The sequence below is a fragment of the Brassica napus genome, chromosome C1 (assembly GCF_020379485.1).
Source record: "Brassica napus cultivar Da-Ae chromosome C1, Da-Ae, whole genome shotgun sequence".
Classification (NCBI taxonomy): Eukaryota; Viridiplantae; Streptophyta; class Magnoliopsida; order Brassicales; family Brassicaceae; genus Brassica; species Brassica napus.
In genome coordinates, this window is record NC_063444.1 from 35,726,461 (window position 1) to 35,747,387 (window position 20,927).

The following is a 20,927-nucleotide window of genomic DNA, read 5'->3' on the forward strand; positions in this document are numbered from 1 at the left end:
CTTCTAGGTGTATTCTATGCATGCATAAATCAGGTGAGATGCCAGGTATGTTAGCTAGTGAATATCCTTATGCCTTACGATACTTCCTAAGCTCACACAAAAGCAGTACAGTTTCCACATTTTTGAGTTCAGCGTTCACAATGACAGGGTAAGTGGAATTCGGACCGAAGAAAGCGTACCTGAGCCCCTTGGGAAGGGGTTTTAGCTCAACCTTGGGAGCCTTCAACTCGCTCCAGGGATCATCAGGTTGGTTTGGCGAGTTCGGTAAAGGGGACGCTCAAGTTGGAGTGTTCTCGTCCTTGTTGCTTTCTTCCCCCAGACTTAGACTCGCCACCATTCTTCCCATACTCCTTGCGGAGTCAAGCATCTTAGCATACCCGTCTGCGTCAATGTTCTCGACACTCTGCTCGGCCTCAGCTCTTACTAGTGCAAGCTCAAGTGGATCTTTTGTAAGAATTTCCTCGATCATCCCGTCGCGAGGTTGCAGCAGATCAATCCCTTCATCCACCTTGAAGGCCTGTCCATCCAGCATCGGCTTCTTCAGCAGCTCATCCATCTTGAACTGCATGACTATGTCTCCCAGATTGAGATCAATCTTCCCTTGCCGCACATCAATGATGGCTCCAACAGTACATAGGAATGGTCTTCCTAAAATGAGAGGATCTTTGGATTCCTCTTCCAGCTCTAGAACTACGAAGTCTGCTGGAACAGAGGTGTTCCCGAATTTTACTTGGAGATCCTCTAGAATACCAACCGGGGACTTAACTGATCTATACGCGAACACCAAGGACATCCAAGTTGGTTTGAAATGCGTGTATCCCAGACGTCGTGCTACAGAGTAGGGCATGAGGTTTACGCTGGATCCCAGATCAACCAGGGAAGATGAGAAAACTGTCTTCCCAATATGGATAGATAGGACGAACTTGCCAGGGTCTCCTTGCTTCTTTATCTGTCTGTTCTGAAGCACTTCGCTGCACTCCTTAGAGATAGTCATGAATTCGCTCTCCTCTGATATTTTTCCTGAGATTAATCCCTTCATAAAGCTGCGCATGGAGGGTATCATTTGGATCGCATCCATCAAGGGGAGTCGGACGGTTAGGTCCTCCAGCATCTTTCTGCATTTCATCTCCTCTCGGTCCTTACGAGTAGCCTTTGCTGGAACAGGGTAAGGGACTTTAGGAGTGTATTCGCGAGCAGAAACATGCTCTGGGATCGGGCGGACAGCCTCAGCTGGTTGTTCTGGTTCTGGCGAATTGGTTCCAACTGTTGGTTCCCTCTCCTACTCAGTTGTCGGGGTATTGGCTAGTGGTAGTTTCGACTCTTTATGCTTCCCCTTCTCAGCCCCAGTGAACCTCTTCTTTACCGGTTCCGACAGTTGCTTTCCACTTCTCAACTCAACCGTAATGCACTCCTTAGGGTTTTTGTCAGTTTTTCCAGGTAGAGTACCTTGTTGCCTCTTGACGCTCTCAGCAGTCTGAGCAATCTGAATGTCCATCTGTCTCATATGGCTCACGACATTGTCGTACTTGGTGCTCAAATCGCTGAACATATGGTTCATTCTGGTATTGATCTCGGTAGTAACCTGGTTTAGAGCCTTCCCTTGGAGTTGTTTTCCTTGGAGCAGCTCCTGCAACATAGCTTTTGTCTCATCTTGCGGAACAACGACAGGAGCGGAGGTAGCTGGCTGAGTGTTATGGTGTTTCTGCATCTGAGGTGGATTGCTATACGGTTGGCTTAGAACATAAGTCCGGGGTTGGTAGTTCTTTTGATACCCGGCATACTGACCTTGGTTACTCTGTGCAGGATCAGCTAGTTTGTCTTGCTTAGGCCATAAAAGCTGTGGGTTGTTCCTCGCATTAGGGTTTGGATGGTAGTTTTTGAGCTGTCATCCTTGCCCATTCACGTAGCTCACCTCTTGCTTATCGTCTCCTGATATTTCAGCATCAAACGCCAGGTCGCCGGCACTCTTCTCAGGAGCTGCTTCTTTTATTATGAACACTTGGCTTTGGTTTCCCTTAAGCAGTTGGTCCACCTTTGTAGCGAGATCATCTATGCTGTTCACACTCTTTGAGCGGTCATGCTCCTTGTTCTTGTTTAGTGAACTTGAAGCCATGTTCTCAATGAGATCGAACGCACCAGGTGTGGTTTGAGTCATGAAATCTCCATTACTCAAAGAATCAAGGGTGTTTTGAAACTCATAGCTCACTCCATCATAGAACACTTCCAATATATAGTCATTGTCAAACCCATGGTGCGGGCACTCTCTCTGGTACTCCTTGTACCTCTCCCAAGCTTCATGAAAAGGTTCATCAGACTTCTGCTTGAAATTGGAGATCCTGTGCCGTAGAGCCGCGGTTTTAGACTTCGTGTAGAAGTGGCTCAGGAACGCTGATCGAACCTGGTCCCATGAGGTAAGAGAGCCGGTTGGCAGAGATTGGAGCCAGCGAGAAGCTTTCCCTTCAAGAGATAATGGGAACAGCGTGCACTTGACATAGTCTGGTGGCACTCCGTTAGAGCGAGAGAAATTGCAGATTCTCTCAAAGGCTTCGATGTGGTCCATCGGGATGTCAGTAGTGAGACTGATGAATGTGCTCTTCTGTACCAGACTTATCAGTGAAGGTTTGATCTCATAGTCTTGCCGAGTGCAAGGAGGAGGGTTGATAGGGGAGCGGTTAGTAGCGAAGTTCCGCGGAAGGTTCCGCTCCCCAGTAGGAGCACCACGCTCTTCTCGCGAGGCGTTCTTAGCTGCTTCTTGAGCAGCTTGTTGCTGATTTTGGATGGTCTGCTGCATCTGCAACATCTGTTGTTGCTGAGTCTGCATTTGTTGTTGAATGATTGCAATTGCAGCAGTGAGGTCATCCTGATTGCCGTGATCACCCATGTTGGTGTCAGTTGTTCTCGACTGACGGTTCTGTCTTTCTAATCTTGCGAGTTCGTCGTTGGTCAGTTGATGTAGTGGTCCTTGTGCGTTGCTCCGAGTATGTCTACTGGTCATGCACTTGGATCATCTGTTCCAACAAAGAATTAAAAGCAAGTTAGATATCTCAGACTAAATATTAAACCGAAAAATAAAGGTAAAAGCCTGGTCCCCGTCGCAACAGCGCCAAAACTTGATACACTAAAAATGAATCCTTCCTACTGTCAAGTTAACAGTGGTAATTATAATATTGAGATTCAATCCAGAGGACCAGTTTACTCTTTACTCTTATGAGTTCAATATTTAGCTGGGAAACAAGTGGGGTATTAAAATCAATGGTGACGCAAGTAACTAAAATACCTAGAGATTCAAATTCGATTTAAATGAAAGCCGGCTTAGGGTTGTTCATCGGGTGTCAATGCGGAACCAAACAACTATTCAAGTGCAATGAGGTGCAGTCTAGAACTCGGATCACTCGGCTAGAACAATCCACTATCGTGGACTTGTTCCCTTTGCTGATATGTCTTGAATCCTAACCTCTCACTTGGAACAAGACGCGATAGCAAGCCTTAGAGATCAGGTCCGATTAGTTCACTTAATACCCTAATATCTACTCTCGCTGATTAGGGATATGAAGCTCATTCAATATATGTCAATTTATCTCCTAAGCGGTTAGCTAGGTGATTAAACTAGAGATCGAACATTAAGTAATCAATTCAATGCAAGCCGTAAGAACAATATGAATGAAGAACAGTTAAAATCACTTATTTGCGTTTAGCTCATGCGATTGACACCCTAAAACCCTAAGCAAGCTTAGCCGACTACTCAATCATAAAGCAAGATGACACAGACATGATTTCTGAATAATACTGCATATAAAATAAAGTAGAAAGACAAGGGTTCAGGATGATCTTCTCGTGAAATTGAGAGATGTAGCCTTCTCCCTTACAAGTTGCTAAATACAAAATTAGTTCTCTGTCCCTTCTAAAAACTAGCGTCCTCTTAGAAATGATAGCATATCCTTTTTATATGGAGACGCCAGTGGTAAAGAGAAAAGAGAGAAAATCTAGGGCAAACCCTTGAAATCTTGAAGGTTTCCTTAATAATCGGGAACAGTCAGTCGCTTGTTCTCTTTGGGAACAACCTTTGGATTGATCCGACTGGCTGTTCTGCGTTAGATATTCCAAAATGACTTCTTCCTTCATGGCACTCTCTTCTTTACTCTTTCACCTGCTCCAAACCTAGAATGATATCAAATAAGCACGAATTAGAACTGAGAATTAACTCAAAGAACACATGGAATGGTATTAAAAACACCATATATCAGATATCCTTAAAACTTAAAAAGTTTCTATGAGACTCAGGGGAATACAATGCATCACTTATTTCAAATATCGTTCCCCCTGGCATTGAAAATTTCGCTCTCCAGAGCCCATAATAATCTTTACATTACCAGATATTGTACTTACGCTTCCAGCGTAATCTCTTATTTTAAGACAGGAGAAATATTTCTTATCTTTAATTATCGTGTGCGTTGACGCACTATTTGCCAAACACAAATCTCCATCCAGTCTCAAAGTTTGACATTTTTCTGAATATAAAACAATATTATTAAACACGAAACATAACAAACATAACATATATCTTACAACAAAAGATATAGATACTATAATACAGTCTATTTATATCACATCGATTCTATATCACTCATTGATACTCTCTGGCTCAGCCAGAAAGTCTGATACGTCGAGATGAGTATCATCGTTTTAACCATGAAAGGATTGCCCATGTTCATCAGAGATGAAGTTAGTTTCACCTCTTCCTTTCTCTTTTCCCTTTTGGAATTCTCTATACAGATCGGCTAAATGTTTTGGCGTACAACAGTTACGTATCCAATGACCTTTCATGCCGCATCTGTAGCAAACCTTTCCCGTTTGCCTTTTATCATCCTGGCCCTTTTCATTCTTTTCATTTTCGTGGAAGTCTTTATTATTTCTTTCATCATAGGGACGGAATCTTCTTCATCGTCCTCTTCCACGACCATGATAACGGTTTCCACCACGTCCACGGCCTCGTCCTCTCCTATTATCATAACTGGATGATGCAACATTCGCTTCTGGGAATGGAGCAGATCCAGTGGGACGAGCTTGATGGTTTAAAGTCACGAGTTGATAATTCTGCTCTGCTACAAGGAGGACTTGCATCAACTCCGAGTAACGGGTATATCCATTCACCCGGTACTGTTGCTGCATGACTACATTTTCAGGATGGAACGTGGAGAGAGTTTTCTCGATCATATCATAATCACTTATTTTCTCTCCACATAACATCATCCTTAAAGTAATTCCTAACATCGCGGAATTAAACTCACTAACACTTTTGTAGTCCTGGAACCGGAGATGGATCCACTCGTGTTTAGCTTTCTGTAAGATCACATATTTCTGGTGATCGAACCTCTCTTTTAAAGATTTCCAGAGGTCACAAAGATCCTCTTTCGTAATATATTCATCCTTTAAACCATCATGGATGTGGTATCGTAGAAATATCACGGCTTTTGCCTTTTTCTCATCCGACACCGTTTTTGAACTATCGATGGTTTCCAAAAGTCCGTTTCCTCTCAGGTGCTTCTTTGCACCCACTGCCTAGGTCATATAATTATTTCCCGTAATATCCAGGGCATTAATTTTGAGCTTTGTCAAATTCGACTTGATAACTGTATTCATAAAATAATATATAAATATAGTAAAGACGGGAATTTAAATGCATAATTTAAATGGAGAAATTAAAGGCATAAAATAAAAGCATAAACTTAAATTGCATAAATTTAAATTGTATAAATTTAAATAGCATAAATAAAATCGAGAGGCTTAGCCTACCACATGATCCGAGGAGTCATAGACTACCATATTGATCATTATTTTTCAAAGTCCGAGAAGACATGGTTTACCATTTTGACTTTTACTTATTTCAAGGTCCGAGGAGACTTAGTCTACCACTTTTGACCTTTTCTTTTTATTCACGGAAGCAAAACCTACCACGTGTTTCTCTGATCGTAACGGCATAGCCTACCATAACGATCAGTCGGGGACGGCAGCGTTTATCATCCCGAAAAATAAACGGAAAAGGCCTAACCTCTCACTCCGGAAAAATAATAAAATTTAAATAATTAAGTATATTGGAATACATAAATTTAAACATTATCTCGGCTGGTTTAAGAACTTTCGGATTGATAAGCTGTTAGAACTTCCAGATTGATAGACTTCACCGGTATATGAGAGCTCGTGCTAATAAAGTGTTGTATAATAAATGTGAAGTATTTATATATCTGAATTTAATTATATTATTCTTTTATGTGTTTGGTATATTACGAAGAAGAAAGAGAACGATAGTGGGAGAGAGAGAGAGATGAAAGTGATGTTTTTGTTTCTTATTATGAGAGAGAGATACGCAAAGTTGTTCATATATATAATTCCAAGTGAACATGAAACCCTTTATATAGATGGGAGAAGTCGGTTAAACACATAAAAAAGACAAAACCATTGGACTAACAGTTAATGTGGTGATCATGCAAAGCTGACCAAGGGGGAAAAACAAGTGTCCAAGCTCGATATTCATTCAATTTTGATATTTATATTCTAACATATTCAACAAATATCGTATAAAACACATAAAGGAGCATAATAATTATCTTATGAACCGTCAAAGGAGTGGTACTAGTTACTTAGGTTACTTGCTTTAATTAAGCTTATCTTATAACTCATGGTTTGTATTCCACCTCGAGAGTGATTATTATTCCCTCTCGTTCGATTAGCCGTGATTATTATTCCCTCTCGTTCGATTAGCCGCTTCTTTGAATCCCAATTTTCTTTATAATTCGAAAATAAATTGTTGTAAATTTGTTTTGGTTATTATTCTTTATACAATAAAGGAAATGGAAACACAAATCAGGATTCGTTAATGATGAACTCAAGTTATGGTTCAAATTTGAATGGCAACAAAAATCTGATTGTCCATTTCAAACATATAAAAACATCGAAACTCCATTCTTTTAGCCAATACCTATTTCATCACAAATTTCAACTTTTATTTGTTCAGTTTAATATTAACCAATAATACTCTTAACTAGTATAATATGTGACAAATTTTCTAGCTGAGTTTATTATTTATTTTTAATAAATCACTAGTAAACCCCACTAAACTAACTCAACTGTAACTTTTTGGTAGTATTCATAATAATGTATAAACTATTATTATTAAGGATGATTTTTATCTTTCAGTTAACGCAAAAATAACGTTATATACACTTAATTTTTGGTAAATTTCTTGATACCATTTGGGAAATTCAAGAAAAATTTCTCATGTTTTGTTCAAGAATATAGCTAGGTATGGTTTTTTTAATAAAATTTTTAATTTATTGATCATAAAAAAATAATATTTATGTACATCTAAAAGAATAGAAGAAAGACAGATTAAACTCTTCACACTACCCCATGTGAGCACTAAACCAAAGCTGAAGTAGACCTGCATGCTAGTTTCAGCTTCTCATAATATCTTGTAGACAATATCCTTTGCCTGATTTTTTTGTCAATAAGTCTCGAAAGATGCTTCACTAGGCGAGCTACCTGAGTATGCCGACGCTCATTCCTTTCCCTCCAAATATAATAGATCGCCACCTGAAAAGATAACCTTAACAGAATCGATCTCAGCCTGTCATGAGAAGTTGCAGCAACCCGAACCACATTTTTGCCCAATCCAGAGAGGGATGAGGCTGCAGTAGAGTTCCTATCACTTGTACCAAAGAGTGTATGTGTAAGGGCAATCAAAAAACAGATGGTCTCTTGTTTCCTCTCTTTCTCCACAGAACAGACAACCTTGAACCACCCCCCATGCTCGCATTCTGACGCCGGTAGAGAATCTGTCCTTGACGGCAAGCCAAGTGATGAAAGTATATCTAGTTTAACCTTTCTCTTTTGGATAAATTTATAATTTTTTTTATGATTCTCTTACTTTCGTTATGTTTAAGTAGACCAATTGTTAAACTGGGTATTTTAGTTAGTATATAGTATGTTGATATCGATTTTAATATGGTTTCATTTCTAAGTTCTTAACCTTTATTTATGTTCAGTGCATAATTCTTCGAGTAGTTAACTAGTTATCTGATCTATAGTGAATTGTGAACCGACGAAGTGATGAATCCTTTTCATCAACTACTACTTGGTGAGTAAAGGAAAAAATAATTTGCAGAGTACAGTGATTAATCTTAAATTTCTCAAATTTCTCGGTTTAATGCTAATCTTAAACTTAAAATAACTAACAAAAGTTGAGTCTATCAGGTTTTTAGATTTATAACTTATTCGATGAATATACCTTAGTGTTTTAAGTTTAAAAACTCATTCAGTGAACCCTATTTGCTGAGTTTGCATTCTTATGTATATTTGCAAATTTTCCAAAATGGCTTAACTTCATTGGTTTATTGCTTTGAAACCAATTTTTACTCTTTTGTTTACTTTTCTGCATCAAAAACTCAAAATCCTTTTGTTTTCTCTTAGCTTTACTCAAATTTTATAGATTTGAGCTTTGCATACCGCAATACTCAGTATATTATATAAATAATGTTAAGGGATTCCTCTAAACTAACTACCAATTAAAATTAAAATTTTCCTAATTAAGAGATCCAACAATATATAATTCTTTTAGTTAAAAATACACATTTTCTTTGTATTACTTTTTTTCTTACTTTTTAAAAGAATTTGGGACCTAAATCCTTAATTTTCCATCACATAATGAACAATATTTGTAGAAATATTTTTAGTCTTATATATAAACCATGAAATCTGGTTTTCGAATCACATAGAATATAATTTATCATCAATTGTGAAGATTAAAAGAAAAAACTTACCAAGGGGGAAAAACAAGTGTCCAAGCTCGATATTCATTCAATTTTGATATTTATATTCTAACATATTCAACAAATCCCCTATATATTAATTGAGGAACATTTGAAAAGATGTAACCTCAATTTTGTATTAATTAAAATAGGCCTCAATGCATAGGTGGCACTCAATTAGGTAGTCAATTACATTCAATTGAAAAATAAGTAGGTCCACATTCGATTTTTATATGTTGTTAGATACATAAGTTGGTAAAACTATATGATATAATGATATGATATGTTATTTTCTTTCCTTAAATCAAACCTACGGAATTACCATAAATGACTAATATATATATGACAATTAATGATTTTAATAATAAAGATTTGATAACAATTTATATCTCCTCCATCATTTTTTGTTTAATTTTATATTATTAAAATAAATTAAACAATCAAATTAGTTATAAAATTAAAATTTAGATTTTTTCGTATATGTTATATTTTGAATTTTTAAAAACGACAATAAATGACTAAAACTATTAAAATTATTATGTTAAAAATTAATGATCAATGGTTTAACATTTTTATTATAAGAAGATACACATGATTTTAAAACCATATGAGTAAAAAATATCATTTAATAATAAAATAAATATATATATATATATATAGATTAAACACTATATACCATAGGATTACATAAATATTTTAATATTAAAAGTTTCAATCAATTTTCAAGAACATTTATAAATTATAAACTTATTAAAGATTTCAGATTGAAAATTTTGTTATCGATGATTTAAATATTTTGTTATAAAATGATATGAATGATCATAGAACCGTATGATTATAAATTCTTATTTAATAAATAACTATATAAAATATACTATTCTTAGAAAAATAGGTTGGTCCATCTTAACTTATATTACACTTTTTATTAAACTAACTATCGAATTGATAAATAACGTACCAAAAAATGTTTTGCACTTTCCTTAAATAAAAGCTACGAAATTACCTAATATGATTAACATATATGTGAAAATTAATTATTATGAATAATAAATATTTGATAACAATTTTTGTATCTTAGTTCTTTTTAAAAATTTTATATTATTAAAAGATATTAAAAATCACATTAAATATATAATAAAAAACATTTATATTTTTTTATATGTTATATTTTGAATTTTTCAAAACGTCTATAAATTATTAGAAATTTGAAGATCACCACTCTTAAAATTTTGTGATCAATAGATTATTTTTTTTGTCATAATAAGTTACAAATGATCATAAAATTGTATTAATATGAACTTTTATTTAATATTATAAGAAGATACACATGATTTTAAAACCATATGAGTAAAAAATATCATTTAATAATAAAACATATATATATATATAGATTAAACTATATACCATAAGATTACATAAATATTTTAATATTAAAACTTTCAATGAATTTTCAAAAACATTTATAAATTATAAACTTATTAAAGATTTCACATTGAAAATTTTGTTATCGATGATTTAAATATTCAGTTATAAAACGATATGAATGATCATAGAAGTGTATGATTATAAATTCTCATTTAATAAATGACTATATAAAATATACTATTCTTAAAAAAATAGGTTGGTCCATCTTAACTTACATTATATTTTTTATTAAACTAACTATCGAATATTCAAATTGATAAATAATCTACCAAATATTGTTTTTGCACTTTCCTTAATTAGAAGCTACGAAATTACCTAATATGATTAACGTATATATGAAAATTAATTATTATGAATAATAAATATTTGATAACAATTTTGGTATCTTAGTTCTTTTTTTAATTTTATATTATTAAAAGATATTAAAAAAAATCACATTAAATATATAATAAAAACATTTCTATTTTTTCTTATATGTTATATTTTGAATTTTTCAAAACGTCTATATATTATTAGAAATTTGAAGATTCTCACTCTGAAAATTTTGTGATCAATAGATTATTATTTTTGTTATAATAAGTTACAAATGATCATAAAATATAACGCATATGAATTTTTATTTAATAAATATTCAAACTAAATAATATATATATATATATATATATATATATATATATATATATATATATATATATATATATATATACTAATGATTTAAAGCAACAAGATTGACTAATCAATTTAGTTGTCCAGTTGAAATCTTTCAAAAGTATGTGAAAGACTAAAGTCAAAGTAAATATGGATTTAGAATATTAGTTATATTTTACTAACCAAAATACCGAAAAAAACCGAACCGAATCGAAACCAACCCGATATATGAATTGAACACCCCTAATCCAAATGAAGCCAAACTATTGTTTCATTCTCCAAAATATAATAAAAATAATAACTTAATTCCGCGCAAGGCGCGGATCTTATCCTAGTATCGTATAAAACACATAAAGGAGCATAATAATTATCTTATGAACCGTCAAAGGAGTGGTACTAGTTACTTAGGTTACTTGCTTTAATTAAGCTTATCTTATAACTCATGGTTTGTATTCCACCTCGAGAGTGATTATTATTCCCTCTCGTTCGATTAGCCGCTTCTTTGAATCCCAATTTTCTTTATAATTCGAAAATAAATTGTTGTAAATTTGTTTTGGTTATTATTCTTTATACAATAAAGGAAATGGAAACACAAATCAGGATTCGTTAATGATGAACTCAAGTTATGGTTCAAATTTGAATGGCAACAAAAATCTGATTGTCCATTTCAAACATATAAAAACATCGAAACTCCATTCTTTTAGCCAATACCTATTTCATCACAAATTTCAACTTTTATTTGTTCAGTTTAATATTAACCAATAATACTCTTAACTAGTATAATATGTGACAAATTTTCTAGCTGAGTTTATTATTTATTTTTAATAAATCACTAGTAAACCCCACTAAACTAACTCAACTGTAACTTTTTGGTAGTATTCATAATAATGTATAAACTATTATTATTAAGGATGATTTTTATCTTTCAGTTAACGCAAAAATAACGTTATATACACTTAAATTTTTGGTAAATTTCTTGATACCATTTGGGAAATTCAAGAAAAATTTCTCATGTTTTGTTCAAGAATATAGCTAGGTATGGTTTTTTTAATAAAATTTTTAATTTATTGATCATAAAAAAATAATATTTATGTACATCTAAAAGAATAGAAGAAAGACAGATTGAACTCTTGACACTACCCCATGTGAGCACTAAACCAAAGCTGAAGTAGACCTGCATGCTAGTTTCAGCTTCTCATAATATCTTGTAGACAATATCCTTTGCCTGATTTTTTTTGTCAATAAGTCTCGAAAGATGCTTCACTAGGCGAGCTACCTGAGTATGCCGACGCTCATTCCTTTCACTCCAAATATGATAGATCGCCACCTGAAAAGATAACCTTAACAGAATCGATCTCAGCCTGTCATGAGAAGTTGCAGCAACCCGAACCACATTTTTGCCCAATCCAGAGAGGGATGAGGCTGCAGTAGAGTTCCTATCACTTGTACCAAAGAGTGTATGTGTAAGGGCAATCAAAAAACAGATGGTCTCTTGTTTCCTCTCTTTCTCCACAGAACGGACAACCTTGAACCACCCCCCATGCTCGCATTCTGACGCCGGTAGAGAATATGTCCTTGACGGCAAGCCAAGTGATGAAAGTATATCTAGTTTAACCTTTCTCTTTTGGATAAATTTATAATTTTTTTTTATGATTCTCTTACTTTCGTTATGTTTGAGTAGACCAATTGTTAAACTGAGTATTTTAGTTAGTATATAGTATGTTGATATCGATTTTAATATGGTTTCATTTCTAAGTTCTTAACCTTTAATTTATTTATGTTCAGTGCATAATTCTTCGAGTAGTTAACTAGTTATCTGATCTATAGTGAATTGTGAACCGACGAAGTGATGAATCCTTTTCATCAACTACTACTTGGTGAGTAAAGGAAAAAATAATTTGCAGAGTACATTGATTAATCTTAAATTTCTCGGTTTAATGCTAATCTTAAACTTAAAATAACTAACAAAAGTTGAGTCTATCAGGTTTTTAGATTTATAACTTATTCGATGAATATACCTTAGTGTTTTAAGTTTAAAAACTCATTCAGTGAACCCTATTTGCTGAGTTTGCATTCTTATGTATATTTGCAAATTTTCCAAAATGGCTTAACTTCATTGGTTTATTGCTTTGAAACCAATTTTTACTCTTTTGTTTACTTTTCTGCATCAAAAACTCAAAATCCTTTTGTTTTCTCTTAGCTTTACTCAAATTTTATAGATTTGAGCTTTGCATACCGCAATACTCAGTAAATTATATAAATAATGTTAAGGGATTCCTCTAAACTAACTACCAATTAAAATTAAAATTTTCCTAATTAAGAGATCCAACAATATATAATTCTTTTAGTTAAAAATACACATTTTCTTTGTATTACTTTTTTTCTTACTTTTTAAAAGAATTTGGGACCTAAATCCTTAATTTTCCATCACATAATGAACAATATTTGTAGAAATATTTTTAGTCTTATATATAAACCATGAAATCTGGTTTTCGAATCACATAGAATATAATTTATCATCAATTGTGAAGATTAAAAGAAAAAACTTACATGAATCTTCATGTTAGTACAAGCAAAACCATCAAATGTGGATTTTCATAAAATGGCTCAGTATGATATAAGTACGTCTCAGTGCAGTGCAAAGAGAACCCTAAGATATGAATCATCTTATGTGGAATTGTCGGTTGTAGATTTAACTTTTAATATTTTTCGTAATTTGTATAAATCAGTGTTAATAAACATACAAATCTTTTTGCGTCATATTTTTCTCCAGCCACCGTTAGTTATATTGCTAATAGTGTACCTAAAAGGATCGAGAAGAAATGTATTAGTTATACGACTAAGGTACCAAATTTGGTTATAATACTTTTTGACAAAGAAATTTGTTATAATAATTATATTAATTAATTGAATGCACAAAAAAAAAAAGAAGCGCTGGAAAAGAGCACAAATGATCACATCATACGTGGAACCACACAATCTAAGCAATATATAAGTATTTGTTTATGTGCCCAAAGTATTCGTCTTACATTTATAATGGCAGAATAATTATGAGCATAATTATTTTTTCAACATCATCAATATTATCTATACAAACAACTTGTCCACATATTTGGCCAAAAAATTATTTGTCCACAATTATAAATATTATCTATACACTATACTTTTTCACCATCATTTATTATCTATACAAAAGATCCAGTGTATTGGCTTTTACATCTCGTTTTTTTTAAATTAAGTTTTAAGCTTACTTGAGGTATGATCTAATAATAAGGCTTAATCTCAGCATTACACCTGATGTTTAAGCTTTGTATCACCCCTCTTCGTAAATAGTTTATATTAATATATTTTGAACTATTTTTTTTATCTCGTTATGAAAAGAAACTTAGTGGAAATAATAGTGCTACAATGTAGTGTTAGCCAATGTTAATGACAACTGCTGGAACGATGAAGATCCATTATACTATAAAATAGCATATCTTACAGTAGTTTCTCAAAAAATCATGGCATTGCACGCTCACAGAAGAACCTGAATTTCGAAATAAATATAGCTTGAAAGCCAAAAACAAATGTGGTGTGAATTGTTGGTGATCACATGATAATAAAAAACTAATGATTGCACAATAAGTCTTTGATCATTGTTGCTCTGAGCGTGCTGTTATGTTATCATTGTCGAGTCTAAAGTTCCAATTTGTTAAATTGTGGAAAAAACTTAAGAGATCAGGATTTAGTGATGGTGATAGTATCGATATTTAATATATATGTGGGGGTGTGTGTGTATGTGTGGGGGGGGGGGGGGGGGGGGGGGGGGGGGGGGGGACTATGAATTTTTCACTCTCTAGATCTCTCGATTTGTTAAATGTGACCTTCTTACGATGAGTAACACTATTTACAAAACAACAAATGTGATGAAATAATCTAATTTTTGGAATCCCAACAGAAATGAAATCGCCCCAAATTTGGTGTTTGGAAATCTCTTTTTTTTTGTTCTACTTTAGCTTTCATCACAAGCCACAATACCAAAAACAATATTCCCTCTTCTTTTGCAATGTACTATATTTTAGGAAGTTTGATGTTTTAATACCTAAGATGTTTTTATTTTTCTGGTAATTTTTGACTTTATTAAAACTGTGTAACCAATAATATTTTGTTTTATATTTGTAATTGATTGAATAGTTTTTAGTTTATATTTTAATGATACTTTTAGACAAAACTAATTTTCTTAATAGTTGTGCATATGTCTAAAATATCTACATTTTTGAACATAAGGATTATTATATATTATCTTTTAAAATTTTATAATTCTAGTACTTTAATTATTTTTAATGGCTAATTATTATTTTATTATGTTTTGGTCATATTATTTTATTATGTTTTAATTATTATTTTATTAAGTTGAAATTTTATGTTTATTTTAAAATATTTAAAATTTATGCTTTAATGTGTATTTAGTTTTTTATATAAATATTTATTTTTAACTAATTTATATATTTGTTATTTTGTAACTAATTTATATATTTATTTTTAATTACAAATTTAAATTAGTGAATAATAATAATTTAACTACATCATTAAATGAAATACTATGGTAAAATATATTATCATTCAATTTCACGAGAAGATCATCCTGAACCCTTGTCTTTCTACTTTATTTTATATGCAGTATTATTCAGAAATCATGTCTGTGTCATCTTACTTTATGATTGAGTAGTCGGCTAAGCTTGCTTAGGGTTTTAGGGTGTCAATCGCATGAGCTAAACGCAAATAAGTGATTTTAACTGTTCTTCATTCATATTTTTCTTACTGCTTGCATTGAATTGATCACTTAATGTTCGATCTCTAGTTTAATCACCTATCTAACCGCTTAGGAGATAAATTGACATATGTTGAATGAGCTTCATATCCCTAATCAGCGAGAGTAGATATTAGGGTATTAAGTGAACTAATCGGACCTGATCTCTAAGGCTTGCTATTGCGTCTTGTTCCAAGTGAAAGCTTAGGACTCAAGACCGATTAGCAAAGGGAATAAGTCCACGATAGTGAATTGTTCTAGCCGAGTGATCCGAGTTCTAGACTGCACCTCATTGCACTTGAAAAGTTGTTTGGTTCCGCATTGACACCCGGTGAACAACCCTAAGCCGGCTTTCATTTAAATCGAATTTGAATCTCTAGGTATTTTAGTTACTTTCATCACCATTGAATTTAAAACCCCACTTGTTTACCAGCTAAATATTGAACTCATAAGAGTAAAGAGTAAACTGGTCCTCTGGATTGAATCTGAATATTACAATTACCACTGTTAACTTGACAGTAGCAAGGATTCATTTTTAGTGTATCAAATTTTGGCGCCGTGGCGACGGGGAACATGCGTTTACCATTATTTTTCGGTTTAATATTTAGTCTGAGATATCTAACTTGCTTTTAATTCTTTGTTGGAACAGATGATCCAAGTGCATGACCAGTTGACATACTCGGAGCAACGCACAAGGACCACTACATCAACTGACCAACGACGAACTCGCAAGATTAGAAAAACAGAACCGTCAACAGTCGAGAACAACTGACACCAACATGGGTGATCACGACAATCAGGATGACCTCACTGCTGCAATTGCAATCATTCAACAACAAATGCAGACTCAGCAACAACAGATGTTGCAGATGCAGCAGACCAATATCCAAAATCAGCAACAAGCTGCTCAAGAAGCAGCTGAGAACGCCTCGCGAGAAGAGCGTGGTGCTCCTATTGGGGAGCGGAACCTTCCTCAGAACTTCGCTACTAACCGCTCCCCTATCAACCATCCTCCTTGCACTCGGCAAGACTATGAGATCAAACCTGCACTGATAAGTCTGGTACAGAAGAGCACGTTCAGCAGTCTCACTACTGACATCCTGATGGACCACATCGAAGCCTTTGAGAGAATCTGCAATTTCTCTCGCTCTAACGGAGTGCCACCAGACTATGGCAAGTGCACGATGTTCCCATTATCTCTTGAAGGGAAAGCTTCTCGCTGGCTCCAATCTCTGCCAACCAGCTCTCTTACCTCATGGGACAAGGTTCGATCAGCGTTCCTGAGCCACTTCTACACGAAGTCTAAAACCGCGGCTCTACGGCACATGATCTCCAATTTCAAGCAGAAGTCTGATGAACCTTTTCATGTAGCTTGGGAGAGGTACAAGGAGTACCAGAGAGAGTGCCCGCACCATGGGTTTGACGATGACTATATATTGGAAGTGTTCTATGATGGAGTGAGCTATGAGTTTCGAAACACCCTTGATTCTTCGAGTAATGGAGATTTCATGACTCAAACCACACCTGGTGCGTTCGAGCTGATTGAGAACATGGCTTCAAGTTCACTAAACAAGAACAAGGAGCATGACCGCTCGAAGAGTGTAAACAGCATAGATGATCTTGCTACAAAGGTGGACCAACTGCTTAAGGGAAACCAAAGCCAAGTGTTCATAATGAAAGAAGAAGCTCTTGAGAAGAGTGCCGGTGACCTGGCGTTTGATGCTGAAATATCAGGCGACGATAAGCAAGAGGTGAGCTACGTGGATGGGCAAGGGTGGCAGCTCAAAAACTACCATCCAAACCCTAACGTGAGGAACAACCCACAGCTTTTCTGGCCTAAGCAAGAAAAACTAGATGATCCTGCACAAAGTAACCAAGGTCAGTATGCCGGGTATCAAAAGAACTACCAACCTCGGACCTATGTTCTAAGCCAACCGCAGAACAATCCACCTCAGATGCAGAAACACCAGAACACTCAGCCAGCTACCTCCGCTCCTGTCGCTGTTCCGCAAGATGAGACAAAAGCTATGTTGCAAGAACTGCTCCAAGGACAACAACTCCAAGGGAAGGCTCTAAACCAGGTTACTACCGAGATCAATACCAGAATGAACCATATGTTCAGCGATTAGAGCACCATGTACGACAATGTCGCGAGCCATATGAGACAGTTGGACATTCAGATTGCTCAGATTGCTGAGAGCGTCAAGAGGCAACAAGGTACTCTACCTGGAAAAACCGACAAAAACCCTAAGTAGTGCAATGCGGTTAAGTTGAGAAGTGGAAGGCAACTGTCGGAACCGGTAAAGAAGAGATTCACTGCGGCTGAGAAGGGGAAGCAGAAAGAGTCGGAACTACCACCAGCCAATACCCCGGCAGCTGAGAAGGAGAGGGAACCAACTGTTGGAACCAATTTGCCAGGACCAGAACAACCAGCTGAGGCTGTCCGCCCGATCCCAGAACTTGTTCCTGCTCGCGAATACACTCCTAAAGTCCCTTACCCTGTTCCAGCAAAGGCTACTCGTAAGGACCGAGAGGAGATGAAGTGCAGAATGATGCTGGAGGACCTAACCATCCGACTCCCCTTGATGATGTGATCCAAATGATGCCCTCCATGCACAGCTTTATGAAGGGATTGATCTCAGGAAAAATATCAGAGGAGAGTGAATTCAAGACTGTCTCTAAGGAGTGCAGCGCAGTGCTTCAGAACAGGCAGATAAAGAAGCAAGAAGACCCTGGCAAGTTCGTCCTCTCTATCCAGATTGGGAAGACAGATTTCTCATTCTCCCTGGTTGATCTGGGATCCAGCGTAAACCTCATGCCCTACTTTGTAGCACGATGTCTGAGATACACGCATTTCAAGCCAACTAGGATGTCCTTGGTGTTCGCGGATAGATAAGTTAAGTCCTCGGTTGGTATTCTAGAGGATCTCCAAGTAAAAGTCGGGATTCATCGGGAGATTCTTGCAGTTCATCCCTGAGCTCATGCGCATATGACTCTTTGATACTTGTGATATCTCTCTACAGGCACTTTCGGGAAAGGAGAACGATGATTAGAAGAAACGTAGCGAATGAGATCTCGGAGAGTGCAGAACGTGAACTACTCAAGTCAAGTTGCGACCCACAACCGTCTTGCAGCGAGGGACGACTCATGGTGGTCACAAATCGTCTGACCACATTCTGAGATATGCGAACAGAAGCTGACTCCCCGTTGAAGGTATCCCAACCCTTCCCGCTCAGGTACTGGCCCTAGTTGGCCAAAATCATCCTCTAAGGACGCCAGGACGTGCTTTGACCATACTTGGTGAAGTCATGCTCGCAGTCTCATAGTTAGTCAGACACGCATTACCTGTCCAAAGCTCTTTGAAACTATCATCTCCTAGTGAACCCAGGAGTCTGAGATCACCTGCGAGTTTTACGTATCAGAACTCAGGATGAAACTAACCAAGTTCCCTGTAAACGGATCGAGAAGACCAGCTGGGAAATCAGACTCTCTGTGTTCGACTGGTTTAGAGGGAACATCCGCGAGGAACCTGGCCATTCCCCTGAAAGGGCTGGTTCACAGGAAGATAGGCCTTGCTTCTTGCCCTTCTCGGATACCGTTCGGACCAATGAGCGTAATCCTACGAGTCGGGGTAGCATTGGAATGCAGCATGTGGGTATGCTAAGATAAATGGCGACCGATAGCAAACAGTGGAGGTGCAAAGATGAGGACTTTTGAAAAGCAAGAGTCTTGAAGGGGAGGGAAGAAGGTCATGAACGGAGAAATGGTCCGCTTGACTTCGACTTCATCCGAGCCGTGGACCGAGGATTGAGGACCTAGAAGCTGTTCGAGAGTTGCGCCAATCGTGGTCTGCAGCTGCACTCCATCAAAAGTTGGGCTCTGGTGCTCAGGCTTCGCATTCACCAGTCCTGAAATCGGAGCCAAGGAGTCCGAATGTTGCTAAAGGAGCAAACCCGTAAGGCGAAAGCTGATTGCGGGATCCCCCTCAGTTGCAGCGAGATCTACCTGTAGCATCCTGAGAGACAAGATTTTCTGCATTCTCTCGACAAGGAGCTCTGGCTCTTGATCTTGGCTGCTTCTGAATCCATGCCGGACAAGACCACAGATAATACAGTCGAGATTTCGCGCCACACTGCGAATGTGGCTGAGAGTCAAACGACGATGGCCATGTAACCCAGTAGAAGCTATCAAGGTGGGGAATCCACAGCCAACTGACCGTGAGATGTCGCTGGCAGTGTGGACCGATAGGTGCTGATGACTTCTGTGCGTTACTGAGGTTAGAAGAGAGTCCTCGTTGGAATTCTGACCCAAGTAAAAAGCGGGAACTCCGTTCCAAGGAACTTGTAGTTCTTATACATCATGGACTCAGAAGGTCACAAGAGACCTCCCTTAGTTGGACACGCCTTGAACATTATGTGCCTAATGAGTCCTGAGTGGACTACAAATGCAGGACTGCTGCCTGCCACATCTCAGAACATGATGTGATCGAAACGGCAAGAGGTATATTGATCCACTATGGGACATCCATTCCATGGTGCTGGGATCCAGGTCAGCCTATTATGTAACAATGTCCATGCAAATTCCGTCGACATATTCAGGTCCTGGCTCATACTGGTGATACCGCACTGAAAAGAAGCAACGAATATCAAATATCCCAATCCAAAATCAAGAACTAATAGTTCTCCCACTCCAGTGGTGATGATTCTGAGGTGATAGATCATCGCCAAGCCATGCATTCGGAAACAAAGCGAACCGCAAGGACGTATCATTAGCAAAAAACTTGAAACGACTGTCAGACACATGGCGCAGAAGGGTATCTAAGATCTTGTACTCCACAAGGAGTATGGGAAGAATGGTGGCAATCAAGATGGGGAGAAAGCAACAAGGACGAAACACTCCACTGGAGACCCCTTTAACCGAACTCGCCAACCTACCTGATGTCCTGGAGCATTGAAGGCTCCCATTGAGCTAAAACCCTTCCCAGGGGCTCAGGTACGCTTTCTTAGGTCTGAATTCCACTTACCTGTCATTGTGAACACTGAACTAAAAAAATGTGGAACTGCACTGCTTTGTGTGAGCTTATGAAGTATCGTAAGGCATTAGGATATTCACTAGCTGACATACCTGGCATCTCACCTGATTTATGCATGCATAGAAACACCTAGAAGATGAATCAATGACTTCATTGATCAGAGGAGGTTAACCCGAATCTAAAAGATGTTGTTAAGAAAGAGATAATGAAACTTCTGAAGGGTGTG

At 36.4% G+C, this 20,927-nt stretch overlaps 1 protein-coding gene and 2 non-coding genes across 3 annotated transcripts; 1 reads left to right on the forward strand and 2 right to left on the reverse strand.

Annotated features, from left to right (window-relative positions):
- Window positions 1–277: 277 nt before the first annotated feature.
- On the reverse strand, window positions 278–2,881 carry LOC125579965. Its single transcript, XM_048743887.1, has 3 exons — window positions 1,913–2,881; window positions 1,364–1,795; window positions 278–1,279 (listed from the first exon to the last, which is right to left on the reverse strand). Exons 1-3 carry the CDS (start codon window positions 2,879–2,881, stop codon window positions 278–280), a joined length of 2,403 nt encoding a protein of 800 aa, XP_048599844.1.
- On the forward strand, window positions 2,244–2,350 carry LOC125581115. The gene has a single exon (XR_007318826.1). It is a non-coding gene; the product is annotated as a small nucleolar RNA R71 (small nucleolar RNA).
- Window positions 2,882–16,982: 14,101 nt separating the features above from the next.
- LOC125581130 lies at window positions 16,983–17,089 on the reverse strand. Its single transcript, XR_007318841.1, has one exon. It is a non-coding gene; the product is annotated as a small nucleolar RNA R71 (small nucleolar RNA).
- Between the last annotated feature and the right edge of the window lie 3,838 nt (window positions 17,090–20,927).